The sequence below is a fragment of the Cinclus cinclus genome, chromosome 3 (genome assembly GCF_963662255.1).
Source record: "Cinclus cinclus chromosome 3, bCinCin1.1, whole genome shotgun sequence".
NCBI classification, from domain to species: Eukaryota; Metazoa; Chordata; class Aves; order Passeriformes; family Cinclidae; genus Cinclus; species Cinclus cinclus.
In genome coordinates this window covers 69419897-69442258 of record NC_085048.1, presented here as the reverse complement: position 1 = coordinate 69442258, position 22362 = coordinate 69419897, and the positions used below count along the sequence as shown (strand labels likewise).

Genomic DNA, 22362 nt, shown 5'->3' with positions numbered 1-22362 from the left:
GAATGAATGAATAAGTAAATAACAACATCATAAAAATAGTGGAAGGAATTGCTGCTTTGGGGGTTTCTCGCTGCAGGGGCCGGGGAGCAGCGGGGCAAGGAAATCTCCAGAGACTTTTTCGCGGAAATGGGAATAAACGCCCGCCGCAGCGCGTGGGGGCGGGGGGAGGCTGTCTGCTGAGCGCCAGCGGGGGATCCCACGCGTTACTCGGAGACAAGGAACAGCAGCGAGGGAAAGCGCCGGCATCCCAACACGAGGCGGCGGGAGCAGCATCGGCGGCAGGAGGGGGAGGTCGGGGGAGGCCCTTCCTTCCTCCTCCCTTCCTTCCCCCCTCTCTGCGTCCCTACCTGCGCCGCGCGGCCACGTGAGCGCCACATCAGCGCCGCTCCGCGCTCTCAAAGTCAGCCGCTCCCCCTTCCCTGCCCTGCTCCCCTCAGCCCCCGCTCCCCTCGCGGCCCGGCCCGGGGCTCAGCCGGCCCCGGCTCGGGAAGATGCTGCAGTCGCTGGCGGGCAGCTCCTGCGTGCGGCTGGTGGAGCAGCACCGCTCCGCCTGGTGCTTCGCGCTGCTGGTGCTGGGCTACCTGCTCTACCTGGTGTTCGGCGCCGTGGTCTTCTCCTCGGTGGAGCTGCCCTACGAAGACCTGCTGCGCCAGGAGCTGGGCAAGCTGAAGCAGCGCTTCCTGGAGGAGCACGCTTGCCTCTCGGAGCAGCAGCTGGAGCAGTTCCTGATGCGGGTGCTGGAAGCCAGCAACTACGGCGTCTCGGTGCTCAGCAACGCCTCGGGAAACTGGAACTGGGACTTCACCTCCTCCCTCTTCTTCGCCAGCACCGTCCTCTCCACCACGGGTAAGGCAGAGGCGGCTCGCCCGCTGCCTTACGAGGCCTTGCGGGGAGGCCCGGCCGGTCCGGGGCTGCGGGCCGGGCACGGAGCGACCGCCGGCCTGGGCGTCAGGGGGGCTACGGAGGGAGCCGAGCTTCCCAAGCTCATCCCGTGTTTTGCGTAGGATGCGTCCATCACCCGTGACTGACCCCCCTTGAATTCAGCGCCAAGAGCCAGGCTGCCAATTCCCCCACCCTGAAATCGTTGGCGGTTTCGAAAATCCGGCGAAACGCCCGTCTCTTTCTTTGAACTTTTAAATGCTTCTAGAGGTGTCCCCCTATGCGTTCTCCTTTGGTGTTTTTTGTTTGTTTGTTTTTCCGGAGGTGGGGCAAACACAGCATGGACGGGGACGGGCTGCTAACCTGGTTATAATGAAGTTAAATTCTATTTTCATGTTTTACTATTAATTTCCATTTATTATTTGAATAGGAATGACTGAAATATAATGCTGCTTCCTGTCTTCCCGATAGCAATTTGCATTGGTGTTTTGAAAACCTCGAGGAAAAGTACCTCTGACCATAGTTTTTACAAGCACTTATTTTTACAGTAGTTGCATTTCACATACCGTCATAGTGGACAGCCCTCTTCTAAAGGACGAGTGCAGGCATTTGTGATGGGAAGCTGGGTTCTGGTGATGTCAATGCAGGTCACTGACATAAATAATAAAGGCCTGTCAAATTAGAAAAGCTTAAAAAAATCACCCTAAAATTTGTCCAACCACAGAGGGCTTTGTGTCTTGGTAGTACATTGCTCTTACTATAGAAGATGCACTGTTTTTTCTCCCCCCCCCCCACTTCCCTGCTCCCAAGTTAGTACTCTTCCATTATGGAAAATTTGATCAGCTGATATTAATAATGACATTTAATAATTTGCTTACCTGATCATATGTTAGTGCTTCCTGAGTGATCTCAAACAGTCAATGCTTGTCCTATAAATAGTTGTCATTGACTATATGGATTAGGCTTACAAGGAAGTTGTGGTTTTAAAAAGTAAAACAGGGTTATGGGTGTCTCCACAACACCTCCCCTCCCCACTTCTTACTTACTAGAGTTTGTAAGAAGAGAGAAAGTGACACACTAAAAACAGTTAAATACTTTTAGTGGGTAAATTTCTAAACATTAATCAACATACAGGAATACTGCTGATGAAAAAAGCATGCAATTGTGATAGTACTTCACAATGTTTCAGCACTTTTTTTTTCTCTCTTTCTTTTGTCTTTTTCTTTCAGGAAAGCTATAAAACACTTAATACTTAAGGAACTGGATTGACCTTATAATGTTTTTTGATTTCCTAATCAGTTATACTGTTAGGTACTACAGAACGTAAATTTTGTTCAAGAGCTATTTTTATATTCAAATTAGTTTTTCTGTAGTATAGTAACTCACATTAAAAAAAATGAAATGGTATTGAAAAAGTCCCACTTTTTTTTTTATTATTCAGTCAAAAAAGTGTTCATAATTGGGACTATGGGGCTGGGTCTGAGTTGGTAACACCTTAACACTTCCTTCTGATACACAGCTCCAGGATGTTTGGCTTCAGTCGTACTGCTCAGGTAGGGATATCTCTTTCCCACTCCATGTCTGCTGAAGGGCAAGGCATAACCTGGCCCTGCATGTTTCGCTGGCTTGACCATAGTGGCCTTACCAGGGAAGACTCAAGGTACCATTGTTCAAATGGAAAACCTTTTAGAAAACGCCTCTAAGATGGCACGTGCGCAGAAAACCCAGAGGTCTGACATGCGTGAGGTGAGTTTCCATTATTTCTGTCAGCTTCATAAACTGAGGTCATTCAGTCACCACTGATGTAATAGACCAGGCATCACATGGTGTTACTTCCTTTTGTGTCTGGCAGTCCTTTGATTTGAGCCCTCTTTAATCAAATCCATTTGTTCCTTGTTTTATGCAGTGGCCTTTAGCTGTACTTAATCCCCATTTAATATAAATTAGAGTTTGTACAAGTAGACAAGTATAAATCTAGACCAGTATAGTATGTTCAATACTTGTTGAAATTCTTCCCAGAGCGTGTGTGTTTCTGGTGAGGTGCATTTTTTTCCCCTCAGTTAACTCTGCACCTGTGTAAGAAATCTTTCAAGTCTCTTGAAATGATCATTCAAAGGGATGACAAGCAGAAGAACCCGCCTGGCCACCTCAAACAGTTGTTCAGAAGTGTTTGAACATTCAGAATAAGCTGTATTGTTATAAAGTGTACGCCTGAAATGCCCTCCCTGTGCCAAGTACAGTAAGGGCAAAAGCAGAAAAGAGAACCCTGCTACTGGTGGTGCCAGCTGAGGGTTGTTTCTCTGCTTAAGTGAAAATATAGGGAGCACCTGGGTGTTCCTAATGTTCAGCTGACTGAATTTGTCTCTCATATGTAAATAAATGCACACCTACCCCTTGTACAGGGGACAAGGTTTCTTTCATAGCCTTTCAGTTTTCTATATAAAGCTTGTAGGGAAAATGTTTAAATTTGGCCATCCTGACTTATCTTCTTGTTCCTTCCCATCCTTATTATAGTCTTTGGCTTCTTACTCACTAGAGAAAATCCTTGAAGAAAATGATAAAGCCAGTTAAGAATTTGAAAAAAAAAAAAGCTTAAATTAAAGGAGATTGCAGAATAAAGCAAATAGCTACTTGAAAGCAATTAATACTGATGTGCACATGGCTTGTCAGAGGACTGTCACAAGCTGCTTGAAGGACGGGCAGACAAAGGGCAGTGAAATGGACTGGTAGTGAGGCTTCAGCACATTGTAGCAGTGACAGGCAGCAGGTTTCTCTTCTGACTTTATTCCTCCCTATGCGGCTTAAGCAGTTGTGCAGAATATTGTATGAGCAATGTGTAAGGTGAAGCTATTTGGTCATTAATAATTGACAACTTAAACACTGAGAATATACACTTGTATGCGTTTAAGTAGTGTCTGCTTTGGAAGCTCCCTGTGATTAATACCTGACACACATCTGTGGTCTCCTTATCTCAGTGCTAGATGCCATTAAATCATTATGCTGAAGCAGTTCTTTCTGGTTGGCTTTGTTGTGGTGCCATCTGTACTGAAGTCTTTTATTTCTAACAATAAAAATGAAGTCATTTTTTGCACTTGCCCTTCCAGGTGGTGTTTTCATTCGTCTTGGCATGCTGTCAGTGTCTAACATCTTATCCCATATTGGTGCAATATGGGAATACTGCATTACATGAGTTGTAAGCAGAATGAAACAACCGAATAAAATGATGCTGGTTGTGTTGACAGATATAAAGAGTACACTGACTTCTGCTTGTTGAAGGGAAAATAGGGGAGCAAAGGAGCTGCCAGTTTAGGATCTTGGTAGTTTTACATTTGTTTCTAGAAAGAGTCTTACCAGTGCAAGGATATTCCATGGCATTTTATACAAACAAACTGAAAGACTCAAAAGCTGGGCAGTCAGAATATTTTTTCCTTCATCTACAAGCATCGCTGGAGATTTCACGTAACATTTGGACACCAGAGGAATGCTGAGAAAAAGCTTCTTTAGATGCTTCTCTGCTGTGATAGAGTTGGCAAGATACCCAATTGAAAGAAGTGAGGATAGCCTTGTCCTGATTTAGGGATTTGCAGAGGAAAGGTGAAAACTTGCTGCCCCTTCTACAATGGCAATACATGTTTTAAATTTTTTGATTAAGGTCAGTTGTCCTCTCATTTGAACCATAGGAGCTAAAGCAATAAAAGGGGAGGGTTGTCAGTATTTGACCTCTTCTGAAGCCTGTTACACGGTTGTCTGCAAAGTGGTCTGTGAAAGCAGCATTTTCTCCAGAATATAGCCTGCACCAGTCTCATTGTTGGTGCTGTGGATGGGTATATTGTGCTGTATTCAGAGAATGTCACCCAAGGTCCATAATGGACTGAATTTGGGTTTCTGCTCGCTGTATTCTGGATGGAGTAAGGAACAGTAGTAATTCAGTAGTTGGAGAAAAATGCTGGCAGAGGCTGTTACTTTGAAAGTACTTGGTTGAAGGGCTAGCAAAGATACGGTATGGCTTTCAGGGGAAGTTTTGCATTCAAGTTATTTAACTGCCAAGTTGTATGAGGAGTTAATGCATCTATAATTTGATTTATAAGACCTCTGTTAGGTCTGACTCTCATAAACATTGCTACTGTTGAAGAAAAACTAAACTATGCCTTTATTTATGACAGGGAACAGTCTATGAGATTGTGATGTATTGCAAAAGAAAGCGCATTCTGTATGAAGAGACCAGGGCAGAGAAAGAGAAGCCTGGCAGTCTGCATCATTTTCTCCATGTTCTTCTCACAAATGCTTGATTTTTCTTGCCTTTCTTCCCCCTGAAGGGAACAGGCCCCACATCCAGTGCATATTTACCGTGCATTACAGATCTTAGTAAATCCATAGAAGATGAGGGAGTGCCATTGAAATATCACAATGGAGCATTACAGAGACATAGTATTTGTAGGCTCTTACAGTAGAGTCCACAGGTAGAAGAAACTACTAGGGTCTCTCATACCTTTATGGAAAGATGTGAATATAACTTAGAATAATAAATAAGAGGACTGTGAAGAGGCTTCAGGGAAAACAAACTTTTTGTCCCATGTTTGAATTCAATGTAAAATGCATAGGTTATTTTTGCTGCTGTCAGAATATGTGGGCTGTGTCCCTGGTGATGCCTGTATTATCACATTAATACACACCAAATAAATGTGTTTCATAATTCATACCAAATGTCTGTCTAGAGACCTGACATAAGATTCTCTGTTGCCTCTTAAATGAAAATACACAAACTTGGTGATGGATTAAGCTCAGATCTGTCTCACTGGTAGTCACCCCTGACTCCAGCAGAACACTGAAGCTTCATTGTGCTGTTGCTCTGACTGCAGCACTCATAGATTATTTAAATCTTCGTGATGAATTGTAGCTATTCACCAGGGTGAGGATGCCAAACTTTGAGAACTTTGTTTCTCTTTTAATAGTTTTTTTGTTACTTGGAAACAACATCTACAGGAAAAGCTAATTTGCTGGGAATAATCAGGGAGGCAAAGGCAGGTTGTGCTTTGTTCTGCAACAGCACGTGTTTTTATACAGAGAGATTGTAAGAGCAAAGGAAATCATGAGGTAGGTTGAGAAAGATGCCAGAGTAGAAGGATTACATTCAATAAGCCAAATGTTTGCATCTGAAGCCAAGTGATTGAAGCTGATAGGGTAATCACAGCTACTGGCCCCAAGGCTGTTGGCCTTCAGATCAATAGACTGTCCTGGAGACAGGCATCCCACCTCCTGCATTAAGTGGTATAAACACAAAGTCCAGTAGTCATTCTGTCTGCCTATGTGTCTGCTTTCTTCTCAGGGGAAGTTCTTTCATTCTATACCCACGGAGCAGTTCCAGATTTGCTGTTGTTATATTTCAGTCTAGCCCCACGGTTAAGATGCTGTCTCCTGGGATGTGGGAGATTACAGTTGAGCTTGGTTTAATGTTATTCTCAGGGCAAGGATTTGAGAAAGGGTTCTCTAGAACTCCTTAGGAAGATGAGACCAAAAGATCACCATCTGGGAAGTTGTGAGAGAAGTTGAGTATGTATAGACAAATACTGAGAAAGTAGCTTGGATGCTTCTGTTATCTGTGCCTTACAACACAACATCGTGGGAATGTTCAATGAAGTAATAAAACAGAAATAAAAATTAAACCCAGAAAAGAAGGGACTTGGCACATTAAAAAACCCTGCAACACAGAACCAAGCAAACCTACCAAAATACACAAACCAACCATGGTGTGAATATTTCCAAACCCCCTGTATTTTGTCAAAATCAATGTTTATAAACATTTTTGATATTAGGCTCTGGACTTCAGGACAGAAGGCACTCAGTTACCAGAGATAAGTTACAGCCAGCAGATCGGTCACATTATCTCTTTTATGCCCAGAATCAAAGGTCTTGTTTTCTCTGCTGAAGTAAGCAGTAGCAGAGAGGAAATCTGGGTCTCTCCCTGTCTTGTGTTCCAGGCAGGGTGGTAGTTCCTGGTTTCTCATGGGACTACAGCAATCAGCTGAGCCAAAATCCTGCTTGTGCTTGCTGACGCCAAGGGTGTCAAGAGTTGCTCTAAATCAGTATTTGGCCTTCTTTACAGGGCAGTGAGAAGTAAAAACCATCTCCTGACAGAAATTGAAGAAGCCATGGTTTACCAAGATGCTCTTATTGTTCGTAGCAGTGCTGGCTGCCTATGGATGGGATGCCTTTCTTACAGACTCTGCCCTGACTTCTGTATCCTCCAGTTCCACTTGTCTTGCTAAATTCCCAGTGATGAGGAGCCACCCCAGCAGCTCTCAGCAGGTGAAGAACCGCAGCTGCTGCTGCCTCTGTTCCTTCTATGTTCAGCCTAGGGTAATTCTTCCTGTGCTGAAACACAAACAGTTGAAAATAAGAGAGTAATCTCCCCCAAAATTTTCTTTCATTGAACATTTTCTATTTTTCAACTCTTTTGTAAAGCTGAGATCTGTATTATTATTCTACTGGCATCTCCAAATCAAATCCTAAGTCATGTATGCTTTCAGAACAGGATTTCTAAAACTTAATCCTGCATTTCCTGACCATTACTTAGTAGAATTTTCACTTTTATCTGAATATAATTTTTGAAGGTCTTTTAAACCTGTAGTTTCTCCTGTTTATTGTATTTATTTGTTGGTTGTTTTGGTTCTTTCCTTGTTTCACTTTAGCCCACTGCATCATCATTTTAATAATCTGTGGAGTTCTTTTGATAGAGTAACATCATATCGATGGACAAATATCTATTTTAGTCACTGTCCCAGGTTAATTATAAAGTAGGTTACAAGGTACTAAAACATATGAAGACCAAAACATTTCTTGGCCTGTGAAGAAGTAAGTTTAACATTTTGAGGAAAACTTAGGATTCCTATGAGAGTTTTGATGTCTTCAGGATTAAAGAACAGTAATAAAGTTTCTTGGGATTTAGCTGCCTAAATCCCTAATGTCTCTCTGGGTCTGACCTCAGCTGCTTTAGAGTTATGATATTTGTGCAAAATTCAACTGAAGACCTACAGTAGTTACTGATGGTGACACAGAAGATCTAGGAGAAATTTACCAGTCATCTTTTTCACTGAAGAACCTTGCCTGAACCTTAAACAGATTGTTTCTTATGAGGTCAGAACAGCAATGTGGTCCTAGTTAAGAGCAGGGCTGAAAGGAATGAATGGAGCAAAGCATTTCAAGTGGCTGTGCTTCACAAAAGTATCCAAGCGCTTCTTGGAAGAACATATGGATTTCCTTTCCCTTGGAAAGGAAAAAATACACCTCTGTACACCTCAGATTCATCTCTGAAAACAGAATATGCCAGCATCCTTGTAGGAAAAGCACGTATGAATCTAAGAGGTACACCAGCTGTCACCAGACTCCAAACATTTACTAACTGATGCTTCCTAAGTATTACCATGGTCTAAACTGATTCTGTTCCAGTCAGTGGAGCAACTTTGGAAGTTATCACATCATCTTTGAGGAAACAGGGAAGTGCCAGTTGCAGGTTGGGCTGAGAAGCAGGTTTTGCCAGTGGAACAAGCCAGCCCAGTAGTCTTCCAAGTACCCTTTCCTTTTCAGTCTGTGCCCTCTGACAAAACTGCATACTATTTACTACTAGAAACTTTACAACAGTATTCCATTCTCCTACAAACTGTGAGTCCAGACTGTTAAGATTACAGCAAGTAGAGGCTTTCTGCTGTCCTCTACTACAGACTGAAAACTTCTCAAGTGACCAGAATCTCTGTATAGAATGTTTTCAAGTGTAATTTAATATCACTGCAAATGCAGCTTTTGAGAGCACTGGTACTATAAGAATGGGATTTTGTCATATATTTTGCTCCTCATACATTTCATGTCTGACACACTGAATATTTTTTCTGAATTTGTTAAAAATAACTCAAAATTGAATGGAAAGGTTAAAATGTACCTCTGAATTTCCTTCTACTTGTAGTATGAGTACCTCCTTCTGTGTCTTTCAATTATTTGAACACTTTAAATTGTCTCAGCTGAAGAATCTTGAATTCTTTAACAGTAGCTTCTTCACAGAAGGTTTCTAAGACTAGACATATAAGTTGGTTTAAGGTAAAAGAGGGACCAACCAGAATTAGATATTGAAATGATAAGGTTAACACATGTTGTTGTTCACTTTTCCTTTTTCCATTAAGCAGAATGAGAGATTAATCTAGTTTCAGAATTGTGACTTTTGCAAAAGAAAATACATTTCAGGCAATACTTAGATTGTGTGAGTTATTTTCTTTGCTGTACTGACTGTATGATACGTCTAGTTGTAGTGTGTTGAAATTACAGTAAAAGGAGTCCTTTTCTCAGCTTTATTGAAATTATTGAAAATGTTTTTAGGAGCACTTCTCCTATGGGAAAAGGCTGAGAGAATTGGGATTGTTCAGAGTGGGGAACTGAAGATTCTGGAATGATCTAATTGCATCCTTCCAGTACCTGAAGGGAGCCCACAAGAAAGCTGTAGGGGGACTTTTTACAAGGGCATGTAGTGATAGGACTAAGGGGAATGGCTTAAAACTGAAAGAGGGTGGGTTTAGATTGGATATTAGGAGGGATTTCTTTACTGTGAGTGTGGTAAGGCACTTGGACAGAGAAGTCGTAGATGCCCCTCCCTGCAAATGTTCAAGGCCAGGTTGGATGGGGCCCTGAGCAACCTCGTCTAGTGAAAGGTGTCCTGTCCAGGGCAGGGGGGTTGGAACAAAATGATGTTTGAGGTCCCTTCCAACCCAAACTCTTCTATGATACTATGAAATACATACTAAAACTATAATTATTTCCAAGTGTGAGAAGACTTCTTAGCATTAAGAAGCAGAAGTAGTCTTTCTGAAAATCTCAAATGATGCAGCATTGACTGGAATGGGACTTAGGTATGATTTTATTTTAAAGTCTGTACTGAACTTTCTCTTATGTGACACTTAGTCTTCTACTTTCTTTGATGTTTTAAAACTGCATGGCACACTATGAACACCTATTTGCTTGGTTGAGCTTTTAAAATGTGATTGGCAGCCTTAGACATTGCAACATGCAGTACTAGTGACAAAGCCCAGGGCAAGTTAGAGTAAGTATCCTCTTTTGTTTACCATGTAGTTTGCAAAGATATTACTTCAGAGGCACCAAGTGCAAACACAAGGCAAAAATCTGGTTTCACCTCTTCCCTAACAGGCTAATACTCTACTGTATGTGGCTTTAAAATAGAAAAAATGTCCTCATGCTCAGAATGGAGCAACATATCCAGAGATATGCTAAAAATTAAATAGTTTGGGTGTTGAACTCTTGGGGACTTCATCATAGAAGTCTATACATCTCCCTCCACAAAAAGGGGGAAAGAGCCTTAAAAAGTGATCATTGTGTTTAAGATTAATATGGGAAGGCCTTGGAATCTCTGCTTTGTGTATTATTTAAAATAGCTATTTTCCCAACTGTATGCTGTACAAGAATGGCTTAGACCTTTTCCTTTGAAGCTTACAGCCTAAAGGAAGTGAGAAAGCTCTAAAGCAAACCAGAGAACTTCAATTGTAGTGTTTTGGAAGCTCTAGGCAGTATGATTTATTAATGGGCAATTAAATTTGAAACATTTCACAGCAGGTCTTGTTATTTATTATATATTTATATATATTATATAGGCTGATGGTTGGACTTGGTGATCTTAGAGAGTTTTTCCAACTTTAACTGTTCTATGATCAGTGATTTCCATAGCTCTGTTTTTGGTTAGTGTTGGAATGCTGACTGAGCACTATAGCAAAATGGACAGGGCTCAAAGAAGTATCATTGTGTTATTATTTGAAAATCCCAGCTTCTGTAAACTCTAAATGGTGTGCAGAAATCAATGCAAAATGCTGTAAATAATTTGAGTGATTGATACTTAGGAATTAATTTCTCCAGTGTGAGGATTGTTTAATTTACCTCTGCATTTACACATCTGCTGTGAAATCCAGGACTCTAGCCTGACTCCTGGTCCACTGCTGCAACTCTGGTTGGGTAACAAAAGAACTGTGAACACTACAGGATGCTGCACTGTGTGAATCAACCATTCATGTTGATAAGAAAAACAAAATCCAAGACTAATCTCAGGCCTTAGATTTAGGCCTCAGTTTATTATTATAGTTGTTATGTATTTGCATTCTGCTTACCTATAGTGGAAATATGCATCTTTAGTTTTCAGTTGTATCTTTTAGTGCAGCTCTGTGTACTCAGTGAAGCCACCTGAATGTTCAGGTCAGGTTTTCTAGCTGCCATTCAGAGTTATTGTTAGCATGAATCTCAATCAATGTCTCAAACAGAAGTTTGAGCTCCAGGTTTTAGCCTTGCATTACACCGTGTCACAAGGATGATGGTGATAATCCTACACATTATTATGATAATGTTTTATCAGTGAATCTTGAAGCATGTGCACACCAGAAGCTGCTTTGCTGATTAGTGCACTACTGTTAGGTTCTGCATCTTGTGAGATAACAGTGACATTTTTGTATGTATTTTGCTAAAGCATGAACTAAGACAAAGGGAAAACAATCGTGAAAGACTGTGTATGAGCCATTAGTATGGTTGAGAATAGGAACCTGTGAATTTTGTCTTGCAGTTCTCCATTTCTGCTGCTTGGTTGTGCTCCATACAGTAAGCTGATTTCCCATCCTGTAGATGCACTTCGGCAGGCTTTTAATTTCTTACATTTGATGTTATTTTTTCTTTTCCTTTAGTAATAGTTTTTCTGCTCAGTAATATTAGAGCAAATCACATCTACTTGAATAGAGTTCTACAGAAGCCACATCAAAGTGTGCAATACAGGTTTCTGTATCTTCAGTGGAGAATCCAGAAACATTGCCTCTCCCTTCTAGAGAATTGTTCAGTTGTGTACTATGTGTAGAAAGCAAACTACACACCAGATAATGCTGCCCACATAACTGACCAAATGCCTGAGTAGCCTTTGTGAGAAGGTGGCAGTGTTTTCTCTGCTTTAGCATGTTGGATGCCTCTCTTTGCCTAGCAAAGGGTTTGCTCAGGGTTCTGTAAAACAAAATGGGCTGAGCTGTCCTAACAGCTTTGCCAGCGGAGGGAAGATGTTTTGGATGCCTGATTCTTACCCTGGGGTCCAACTCTGTGCTAGGTCTGTTGCCAACAGGACCACAACAGTAAGCCAAGTCAGTTTATTAGACCAGAAGAAACATATTCCTTCCCTGCTGGATTAGTTTGCTCTGAGTTACTACTTTTGAGCAAGCTGCAACCAATATAAGAGGAGGCAGAACCAATAGCAACTTTTTCCTAGCAGTTACTCTGGGATTGGTTAGGCAATTCATGTAGCAACGTGCTAAAAGCACAGAAAGAATCAAAAAAGCACAGTGAAATCAACAACAGATATAAGAAAGGAGCTAGTAACCTAAGAAAGTGTTTCCTGTACTGATATCTGACAATTGCTGGCTGTCCCTTGTAAAGAAGCATTATTTTTTAACTGGACTCATTTTAGTTAATTCAGATGCCATCATTTAAAATATTTTTATCCAGTGTTTTTCAGGTCCACATATCTTCAAGGGAACTTCATTTTTTCCTGCTGGGTAACTACTGTTATGTGATAAATTGCATTGTCTTTGGAGTTAGTAAGGAAGTAATGGAGTCATATCATTGTATTCAGTTTACAAATCCTTGTCATTGACAATCATGAGAAACTGGATGTGTTCATGGGACCAGATGCTTGCAAAGAGATCTGTCCCTTGTAAAGATGTACTAACTATCAGTTTACTCAGGCTCTTCAGTCCTAGGCCTTTCTTCTGGAATTACCAACAATTTTACATTCCCATCCCCTTTATGCTGAGGTCGGAGAGATGCCACGTACAGCATACTGATTTCCTTACAGAGCCACAGGTTGTGTCAGTCCAGCCTTTTCCATGTTGGTCACTCTTTGCAAAAGCAAGTGCTGGCAGGAGGGTGCTGAACATGAAACCTTCAGGATGGATGATTGCTAGGCATTTCTGATATGTGTACTACCTTACTGGAAAAGGATTTAAGGAAATGGGTCTCAAAATCTTTGGTCAGTGTTGATGGTCTGTGACTGACTTGGTGAGTCCAGAGCTGTGACTGGGCAACTGGAGTATTTTTTGATGAGTTTTCATACTGATTTAATGTTGTCTACTTTCATTATATTCACAGCTATCTTATTTTGACCCTGAGATGTTAGAATTATGTATTTCCACTAGGAAAGTCATCCTATAGTTGTAAGAATTTTTGGAATCATCAACTGTCTCACCAAGAGAAAAATTCGTAACAAAGTAAAGTGCATTGTTTTGAAACAAATTTCCATTAGTCTAAACAGACAATATAGGTTTTGAAAACCACAGAGTATTTAAGTTGATCTCCTTGTGTCTTTACACTGCTGGCTAAATGTCTTGTGTATGTAGTTTACCTTTCTAAATGCTACATTCCTATTTATCTCTAAATAACTTCTAGATAAGCAATAACCTCTACATTTTATCTGCTTGTGAACATAAATAGTATGTGCAACCACAGTTCTTTTCCTTTCCCTTTATTTATTGATACAGCTGTGATTATCCTGGGTGTCCTTATTCCAGTGTAACTAATCAAATTTATGTTTCTCACAATTATTGTTTGCTATGTGGGATGTCTTAAACATGTGAGTAATTGAATAGGACTAGTGTATCTATAAAATCTGTTTACAGTTCAGTAAACTAGTTCTCACAACAGTTGAAGTATTTCCCCATTGACTTTTGCAAATTTGTGGTCTATTTTGAGCTTGAAATGGTATGTATATATTCAGCTAGACTGTATTCAGATGAGAGAGTATCATCAAGCACCATGTTTAGGACTGTGATTTAGAGTTTTGAATCTCATCTCATCTGCAAAAATATCTCACTTTGGTCCTTATGTAAATATTGTCTCATAATTTATCTTTATTATTCCAGATGGAATGTGCTTGCATGGAAGTGGAGCATGATGCACTTCAGTTCTGTGTGTTTTTGTTGATTGCTTTAGTGATTTTTTTCCTATTTGTCTTAAATTGTTTTGCTTCTTCTTGGTTTTATGTGTTGTTAAATTCTTCATGTTTCTGAGAAATAGCTATTGAAACAGAAGATAGTAACAGGATTTATTCACATGCAAATACATTATGGTGACCGACCGTATTGTCAGTCAACTTACATATGAAATATTGAAATATCTTACAAAAATAGGCAAGGACTATGTGTCTTCCTCTGCCAAACAAGGGAGCTGATGCTTGTAATTTCCCCGAGTTCCACATGTCAAATCAATAATAAGATTAGAAGTAAATATTCCTATTCCCCTGCTGTATCTAGTAGATAACGTTTTCTTCTACGTGAGGCTGCATTTTAATGCAAAGATGCTGCTTACAGATTTGATTTTAACTCCACAGCGTGAAATGGCCTAATTTTTTAATGTTGTGTGATAATTCCTTTCTGCCCACAATACAAGTTTCCTTCACTGTTTTCATGCTCTCTAATTTCTGATGGTACAATAAAGCAATCTTCATTTCAAAGTGGAGGTGGAAAGCCTACTAATTTGCAGTTGGTTGTTTCTTTTTATTTCCAGATGGCAGGAAGAAAAACCACGGCTCACTTCAGTGTGAGAAATTATTAAGTTCGTGAGACTAGAGATAGGTATTATTCAGTAACTGGATATGTGATTAAAACACTGCAGTAAGTGCCACTGCAACACATTCAAAGCTTTTGACACATCCCTGGGTGCATTTGGGATGGTAACAGGTGTGAATTATAGATTTTTAGGAGTCTCTTTTCCAGTGAACTGTACCAGGCTTCAAACAGAGCACAACAGTGCACAGGTGCTGGGCTCAGCAGTGGCAGCTGGCACATCGTGTACACCATGCATACACAAGGTCTTTCAAGTGGTGGAAGGCTGAAGTAATTGATAGAACCTTCAAACCTGTTACACGAAAGTTAGAAGGGCTGTGGAAAGACAAAGTTGCAGCATTAAATGAATAGATGGTTGCAAACCTTTTCAGGAAAAAAAAAAGCTCAGTCTTCTATCAGTCTCTAAAGAAAGTGTGTGTCCTCTCAACTTCACTGCCAGTTAGATGTCAAATGTATCTTTGCTGCTAAAAGGAATTTTAAATAGCTGCAGACTTCTGGAATTAAAGACAAAATCTAGATGTGTAAAATCTACTGTGTGAGATACGCCACTTTTATTCTGCAGTCAATATAAAAGCTTCATCATGTTTTTTTACTGAATCAACACAAGAAATTAGAAGATCAATATCATGGATAAGCTACTGGCTAAGTCTAATCAATAATGACATTTTCTCTCTGCCATTGTCCATGTTAAGTTTTTTTTTTTTCCTACTTTGAATATTTCAGGATCTAAACCTCAGGATGAACTGTAGAAAGGCTTGTACCCTGCCCTGGTTTCTGCTGGGATAGAGTTAATTTTCTTCTTAGTAGCTGGTACAGTGCTCTGTTTGTATTGACTGTGAGAATAAGGTGATAAAACACTGCCATTTTAGTTGTTGCTTAGGAGTGTCTACCCCAAATCAAGGACTTTTCAGTTTCCCATGATAGGGGAGCAGGTGCACCGAAGAAGCTGTGAGAGCTCATGGCCAGGATACCTGACCTAAACTGGCCAAAGGGATATTCCATACCACAGAACATCATGCCCAGTGTATGATCTGGAGGAAGTTAGCTGGTAGAGGCCAATTGCTGCATGGGGATGGGATGGACATGGGTCAGGAGGTGATGAGCAACTGTGCATGCTTCTTTTGTCTGTTTTGGGGTTTATGCCTTTCACTCTCCTTCTCATTATTATTATAATTATTATTGTATTTCACTTTATTTCAGTTACTAAAATTTACTATCTCAACCCATAAGTTTTACTTTTTGTTCCTAATTCTCCTCCCCACCATGATGGAGGAGTGAACAAACAGCTGTATGGTACTTAGTTGCCATCTAGGGTTAAACCACAACAACTCCTTTCAATACCTTGAATTTGGTACTGGAGTTCTTATGAAGGTTTTAAAAGAACTTGTTTCTTTGACTGCTTATTAATCTTGGTGATCATTGGCTTTAAAATTCCATTATTATGGGAATGCTGCTTCACACATGTTGCTGAACATTCCAGTGCAAAAAGCTCATCTTGTTTTCTAATGTTTCAGAGGACTGCAAGTTAAACTTTCCTAATAAAACTCACTCATATTTCTCTTTCAGCAAATTTAAGTTTCTGAGATGTACATAGTTTGTTCTATTAGGAAACCTTAATAATAAAGTAGGCTGTTGGAGCCGCTACTTTGATACAGAATTTTGACCATCTGTTGCCTAGCGGGCAAGTAAACCAATAAAAGAATAATTGGAATTTTCCTGGCTGAATTCTCAGAGGAGCCCTCAGGAAGTCTCACCTTGCTTTTGACCTGTTTGTTGAATTTTATTCAACAGACTTTTGTCATTTTTACTTCTTTCTCCATTGGAAAATGAGATAACAGAAAATAGTTGTTGAAACAAGATAAGCATTTTTTTGTTTATGCTAAATCTTTGCTACAGGCAGATCTAAAGATGCAATGTTTGTGTTTTGGATAGGTATTTCTAGAAATGTGCTGTTATTTAGAGCTCTGTGGAGGAAAAATAGCCCAATACCAGAGGGATCCTGGTTGGAATGCATCTTAACCCTTCTAGGATCTTAAATCCAGGATGACACTAAAAGGAGCCAATTTCCATTATAAAGACCTTGGACTTAAAAAAAAAAAAAAAAAAGGAAGAAGAAGAAGAAGAAACACAAACCCAAATGGCAAACCCAGAAATTAATGAAACCTCTTGACTCTCATCTGTGATAGAAGTAAGGCCCTGAATGCTTTTGCACAGAGGTTTAGCAGACCTCTGCCTGCTAAGGTCACTCACATTTAGTCTTTGCTTCTGCTCTGGAGCACTGTGGAGCACGCAGAGGACAGGAAATCTTTAACGACACATCCAAAAAACATGACTGAAGTTGTCAGAGCTCTGTGGGATCATGGGTCCAGCCCACACAGGCTGCATGACAGGCTGGAAGTTTAGCATGTCCCAACAAAAAAGGAGTTTCTCAGCAGGCAGTCTGATAGGAGCCATGTAGCTGGCAGGCAGGGTTTGAAAAAACCTGCTCCTGCTGGGTAAGTGGGAAAGCTTTGCCTGCTGTCTGAGTCCCTGGAAAACACAAGCTTTTCCTGCAGGGAACATGTTCTTTATAAAGGCTTATTTACTAGCCCTGGAACGGCCAATGTGCCTCACCGGGAGGGAACCCTGTCTCACACATGGTGGGTATCTTTCTGGTGGTAAGGAATGTGTTTTTATGTAGACTCTGCTGGAAGGGTGTAACAGTTCCCTTGGGTTGATAATACCTATTTTGGTCATATATAATCTATTGAGGCACGATGAGCAAGACCTGGTGTTGGGGGGTGGCAGGAAAGAGTGCAATCATTTTCCAGTTCAAGTTACTGTATTTTGAGTTGTGTTTCCCTCTGATACTTCTGCTGAGAAGAGATAATACTACACCAAACGCTCATAATAATAATCTCAGATGTGGGGGGAAGATAGTGATTTCTTTACTTCATCTTATGTCTGTATTTGTTTCCTGTGCAGTGGATTCCATCTGCTGTTGTGCTGCTCTAGTAACAAGTACTTCCTCGTGCACACCCCCCACATCTTAAATGCTGATATGGGAATGATTTCATTGTCAGCTTCTCTGCTGTAGGGTTGTGATGTTTTTCACTTACTTATTTGCTATGGGTAAAGACTGTCTAAAATAGCAGTGACTGTAAATGGACAAAATGTTACTGCTTGCTGCAGTAACCTATTCCTATCCTGTGATTCCTATCAGACTGAAGGTGTGCCTGGCCTTGCAAGGTGGTCTGAGAGAGACATGGATGATCTTTCTGATGACAAGAAATGTAGAATACTGTAATGAGAATTAGGAGATACTAGCATTCGTTTGGTTTGGCTCAGAGTTATATTTAGTTTCCTTTCAATTAATAATGTCCTTGTGCATTATCAAGTGACCTGGGGTTCAGTTAGCCTCACAGACCTTTAATACTATTGATGTTCATCTTACTGAGATGAACATGATGGAAATTCATTATGGAAATTCAGAATGTATGTGTAAGTCTTTCCTCCCAAAAATCTGGAGCCCATCAGGGAAGTATGGGGAGCTGTGATATTAAGCCAGTCGGGCACAGCTCTGCTGTGGAACACCAGTGGAGGAGCTAATGCCAGGGAAGTACTGAATTCAACTTCAAATTCTGAAGGCACTGAAGTCTGCCATATTTCTTGGCCCTGTGCTTGGGTTCAGATCAAGAGTGCACTACAGATCATTCAGGCTTCCTTCTTTGGTTCACGCCTGTAGAACAGTTTTGGAACATGTAGACTGGACTTTTCTAATTAAACAACCTGAAGCAGTGATGAGTACCTCAGCTGTTACTGGGCATCCAGTCTTTGTGAACAGAGTGGAGCAAATCTGAAGTAAACCCTGGCTTCCCTAAATGTGTTTGAATTCAGGTACATGCTACCAAGTATTCCACACTATGGATCAATACTTACTGTTCTGTAATACTAGTGTAAACAAGGTCACCATGCAATTTTTTCGTTGCATTTATTTTTTTGTGTGTGGCTGTACTTTGTATTCTAATGCTCAAAATAATTTACTTTGGGCAGGAATTGGCAGATATCTGGTCTCTTAAGTAATATGATCAAATACTCCCTATTTTCATGACATTCAGATATAAGATGTAAGCTCCTGTTGCAACCAAACTATTATCATGCTTTAAAGTTTTGCTCGCAAGCCCAACACAAAAACATATTTTTTCATCATGGCATCTTGCAATTTCTCCTGCTGCCTTGGTGGTATGTGAAGACTATAGACTATAGATCATGTTTTGAATAGTAAATTACCATCTATAAATATGTAGTGTCCAGGAATCCTCCTGCAGTGACTGCAGATTTTCTCTTGCTGATTGAAATGACAACAAGATATTTGTACTTCTTAATGTTTTTCCAGTTGAATTTGATTGAAAAATGTCTTTAGCTTGCATTTTTATATTAGTCGTTATGGATCATGAGAGCAGCTAACTCTGAAGCAGAGCAAAGCTTTTTTCCATCAGTCTTCAACAATGTCTGGTTTTTTTCTGGTTTAAAAGTCATGTTTATCATTTGATCTCTGCATGACAGAAAAGTATAATAATAATTCATAATTATATGAAAGTATGTCAGAATTTAAAGAAAGAAATAAATTAAAAATTATTTGTGTTTTATTGTCACTTTTCCTGAATATTAAAGGTGACAACAGTTTCTTCTGCTGCATTATTGGTACAGAAAAAATGTGGAATTGGAAAGATATGCCCAGGCCACAACACCAATATTCCCACCTTCTATACCTGTATATGTTTTTATATGAAGGTGCACATTAACATTAATAGATTACAGGGTACAGAAATTTCTCCCTGAACAGCTGATTCTCCAACATTAGCATCTGTTTTGGAACAAAAGCAATAACCATCATAATGCATTTCCTAGCTGAGAAGAAAATATTCCCGGGAGATCATGGAAACTGGTTAATGGTAAACATAAATAATGTAAGAATTTCTGTCCTATAATTTTGGAATTATGAAATGTGTTTTGGAACTTGAAAGTTCACGGGATCAGTAAGCTGCAAAAGGGAACAGCATTTATCTCTCTAGAAAAATATAGATGGTCTTAGAATGCCAAAGAAGATACAGGAATGTTGTAAATAAATGGTTCTGTAATTTTTCTCTAGTTAAGAAAATTAATAGTTACGTAATGTATGGCTTTATTCTGATCCTACTTGTTTGACTCATTTGAAAAGACTTAATGCACTTTCAGTTTTCCTTGCATAATTAATTGGGGTGGGTGAGCCAGCAGTACACCCACATGTCAGAGAGGGCTAATGGTACCCTGATCTGCCCCAGGAGTGCTGCCAGCAGGCTGAGGGAGATGGTCCTTCCCCTCTACTCAGCACTGGTGAGGCCACACCTGGAGGACTGGCTCCAGTTCTGCACCTCCCAGTGCAAAAAAAAAACCAAAACATGGAGCTATTGGAGAATCCATCCAAGAGCTACTAAGGTGATGAAGGGACTGGAGCACCCCTCCTGTGAGGGTTGCTAGAGACTGGGACTGCTGAACTTGGAGAAGAGAGGTTTTGTGGGGAACTTACCAATGTATATGGTTGCCTGAAAGGGTAGGTTAGGGAGTGATGTTGCAGGTGACATATGGATGCTGCTGTGTTGCACACTGCCCCTGTCAGATTATTCTTTTCCACCTTTCCATTCACCTTCACTGACTGACTAGTATTTTTTTGCTCAAGCTGGACATTTTGAGGGCAAGGAAATATTTTCATTCCGCTTTGATAGTACAATAAGTATAATAACATAACTGAAAAGAATGCAAACAGTAATGCTAATTATTACAGGATGCATAAAATACTTTCACACTAGTTTTATTTTAGTTTTAAATATTTGTATGTTAAATTCTAAGGGCTTATTAAAAATAATATATGCACAAATTATTTGCTGATTTTTAAAATGTATTTTTATATGGGTAATTATTTTCTGCCAGAAGTGCCACTCTGTTCAAAGGTCCCAGTCAATAAAACTTTGTTGTCTTTTCGTGTAGGACTCCCAGAGAAGTCAGAGTTCGGATGGGCTTATTGTAGGATGGCTTTTCAGAGGACTAAGAACATACTCAGTAGGAAATTGGAAGAATTACTACTTTTGCTTCCAGCATAATATTTTGGATTTTTTTTTATTATTACTGATTGCCATGATTTCTGAATAAGGATGTGTTCATGTCCATATGCAGTAAACCAATTTTCACAGAGGATATTTAAGCTGACACAGAACATATAACAGGAAGTGAACATCAATATTTTGCTAGCATCGGTACAAATCCACAGGCAGTTTAAACAATACCAAATATAAAACTTTAGAGCAAACTGTTCTTCTTCATACAGATGTGAATAAAATTTGAAAGTATCCCTTGTCCTCATACAAACATTGTCCCCAGTTTAATTCATTAGCATCCCCCTTTCCCAGCATCTGTGGATGCAATTTCTGTGGGCAGGTGAAATATTGCTGCTTGTGCAGGAACAGACAAGGCAGAATTTTGAATGGTTTGCAAGATAAAAATGCTCTGCAATACAGCCGTTCTGGTAGAAATTGATTTTGAAACTGGCTTTGACCACAGAAGCGAATATATTCATGCCTTATTTCTTTGGTTCAGATATTTCTGACAGTCAGCCAAATTGCTCATATGAGTATTTATTTATTATTTAGTATTTATTGCTAAACTGACTGTGTTAAAAGCCATTTCAGCTTTTCCTGGTGCAGCAGGTGACATTTGTGAGCTGATTATATGAACACGGTCCTTTCCAGGGCAAGTCCAAACCTAGCTGGCAGGACACTGATTAAGAGGAATTAAGAGTCTTTGGCTTTCATAACTAGTGGCAGCAGAGAACAGTCTCAGAAGGAACCAAAATCACATTGGAGATGTATGTAAATCAGTGTGTTGGAATCTCTTTGGAGTTTTGGTTGGTTGGTCGGTCAGTACTTTTGGAAGAAACCTCTGGACTCTAGGTTCTGTTCTGAGATGTGAAAAGGTGAGATATTGCTGTGAAGAAGATGTAAGCTTCCGGTTACATTAATTTAAATATAGTTTTACTACTTTTATTCTAGTGAGGTTTGATGGGTATATTATTACTAAAGAGTGCTGGATCAGCACCATACTAAATAACCTCAGCTTGAAGTCTAAATCACTTTTAAATCACCTTTACTGGTGTTGTGTGAGAATGAACCTAATGGCTGTTTTCTTGAGTGGCAAAACTGGTTTAAGAATTTTCTGCCACACCCTTTATCATGTCTCTAATTGTGCCAGTGCGAGTCTTTGAGGGCTGCATACTAAGCTTTTATTAGTGAAATGGACTAGGTTTCAAACAAATTTCTCTCCTCTCCTCTCCTCTCCTCTCCTCTCCTCTCCTCTCCTCTCCTCTCCTCTCCTCTCCTCTCCTCTCCTCTCCTCTCCTCTCCTCTCCTCTCCTCTCCTCTCCTCTCCTCTCCTCTCCTCTCCTCTCCTCTCCTCTCCTCTCCTCTCCTCTCCTCTCCTCTCCTCTCCTCTCCTCTCCTCTCCTCTCCTCTCCTCTCCTCTCCTCTCCTCTCCCTTTTAATGCACACAAAATCAGTTCCATTAAATCAGCTGAGGAGGTAGAAAAATGTGATTTCCAAATGGATTTCCTCTGCTTAAAAATGCCTATCACAGTGGAATTTCTCCTCCTCATTTCTGCAGTATAGGGTGGCATATTTTAGCCTGGCTGGAAATTCAAATTCTCTGATTTGTTTAGCAAAACAGCATTAGGGAACTTTTCCAAAGTGTTTTACAATGAAATACATCTTTCTTCATAAAACTACGTCTCAAACTATTATCTTCTACTGCAAGGAAGAGCACAGCAGCAACCAAGGTGATC

The 22362-nt window shown here is 40.2% G+C and overlaps 1 protein-coding gene across 1 annotated transcript in view; it reads left to right on the top strand.

Moving 5' to 3' along the window:
• The first annotated feature begins 491 nt into the window (after nucleotides 1–491).
• KCNK1 (potassium two pore domain channel subfamily K member 1) overlaps nucleotides 492–22362 on the top strand; it is a 31556-nt gene continuing 9685 nt past the window's right edge. Inside the window, exon 1 of the mRNA XM_062489031.1 lies at nucleotides 492–846. Coding sequence (XP_062345015.1) covers nucleotides 492–846 — 355 coding nt within the window. The remainder of the gene's footprint in view (nucleotides 847–22362) is intronic.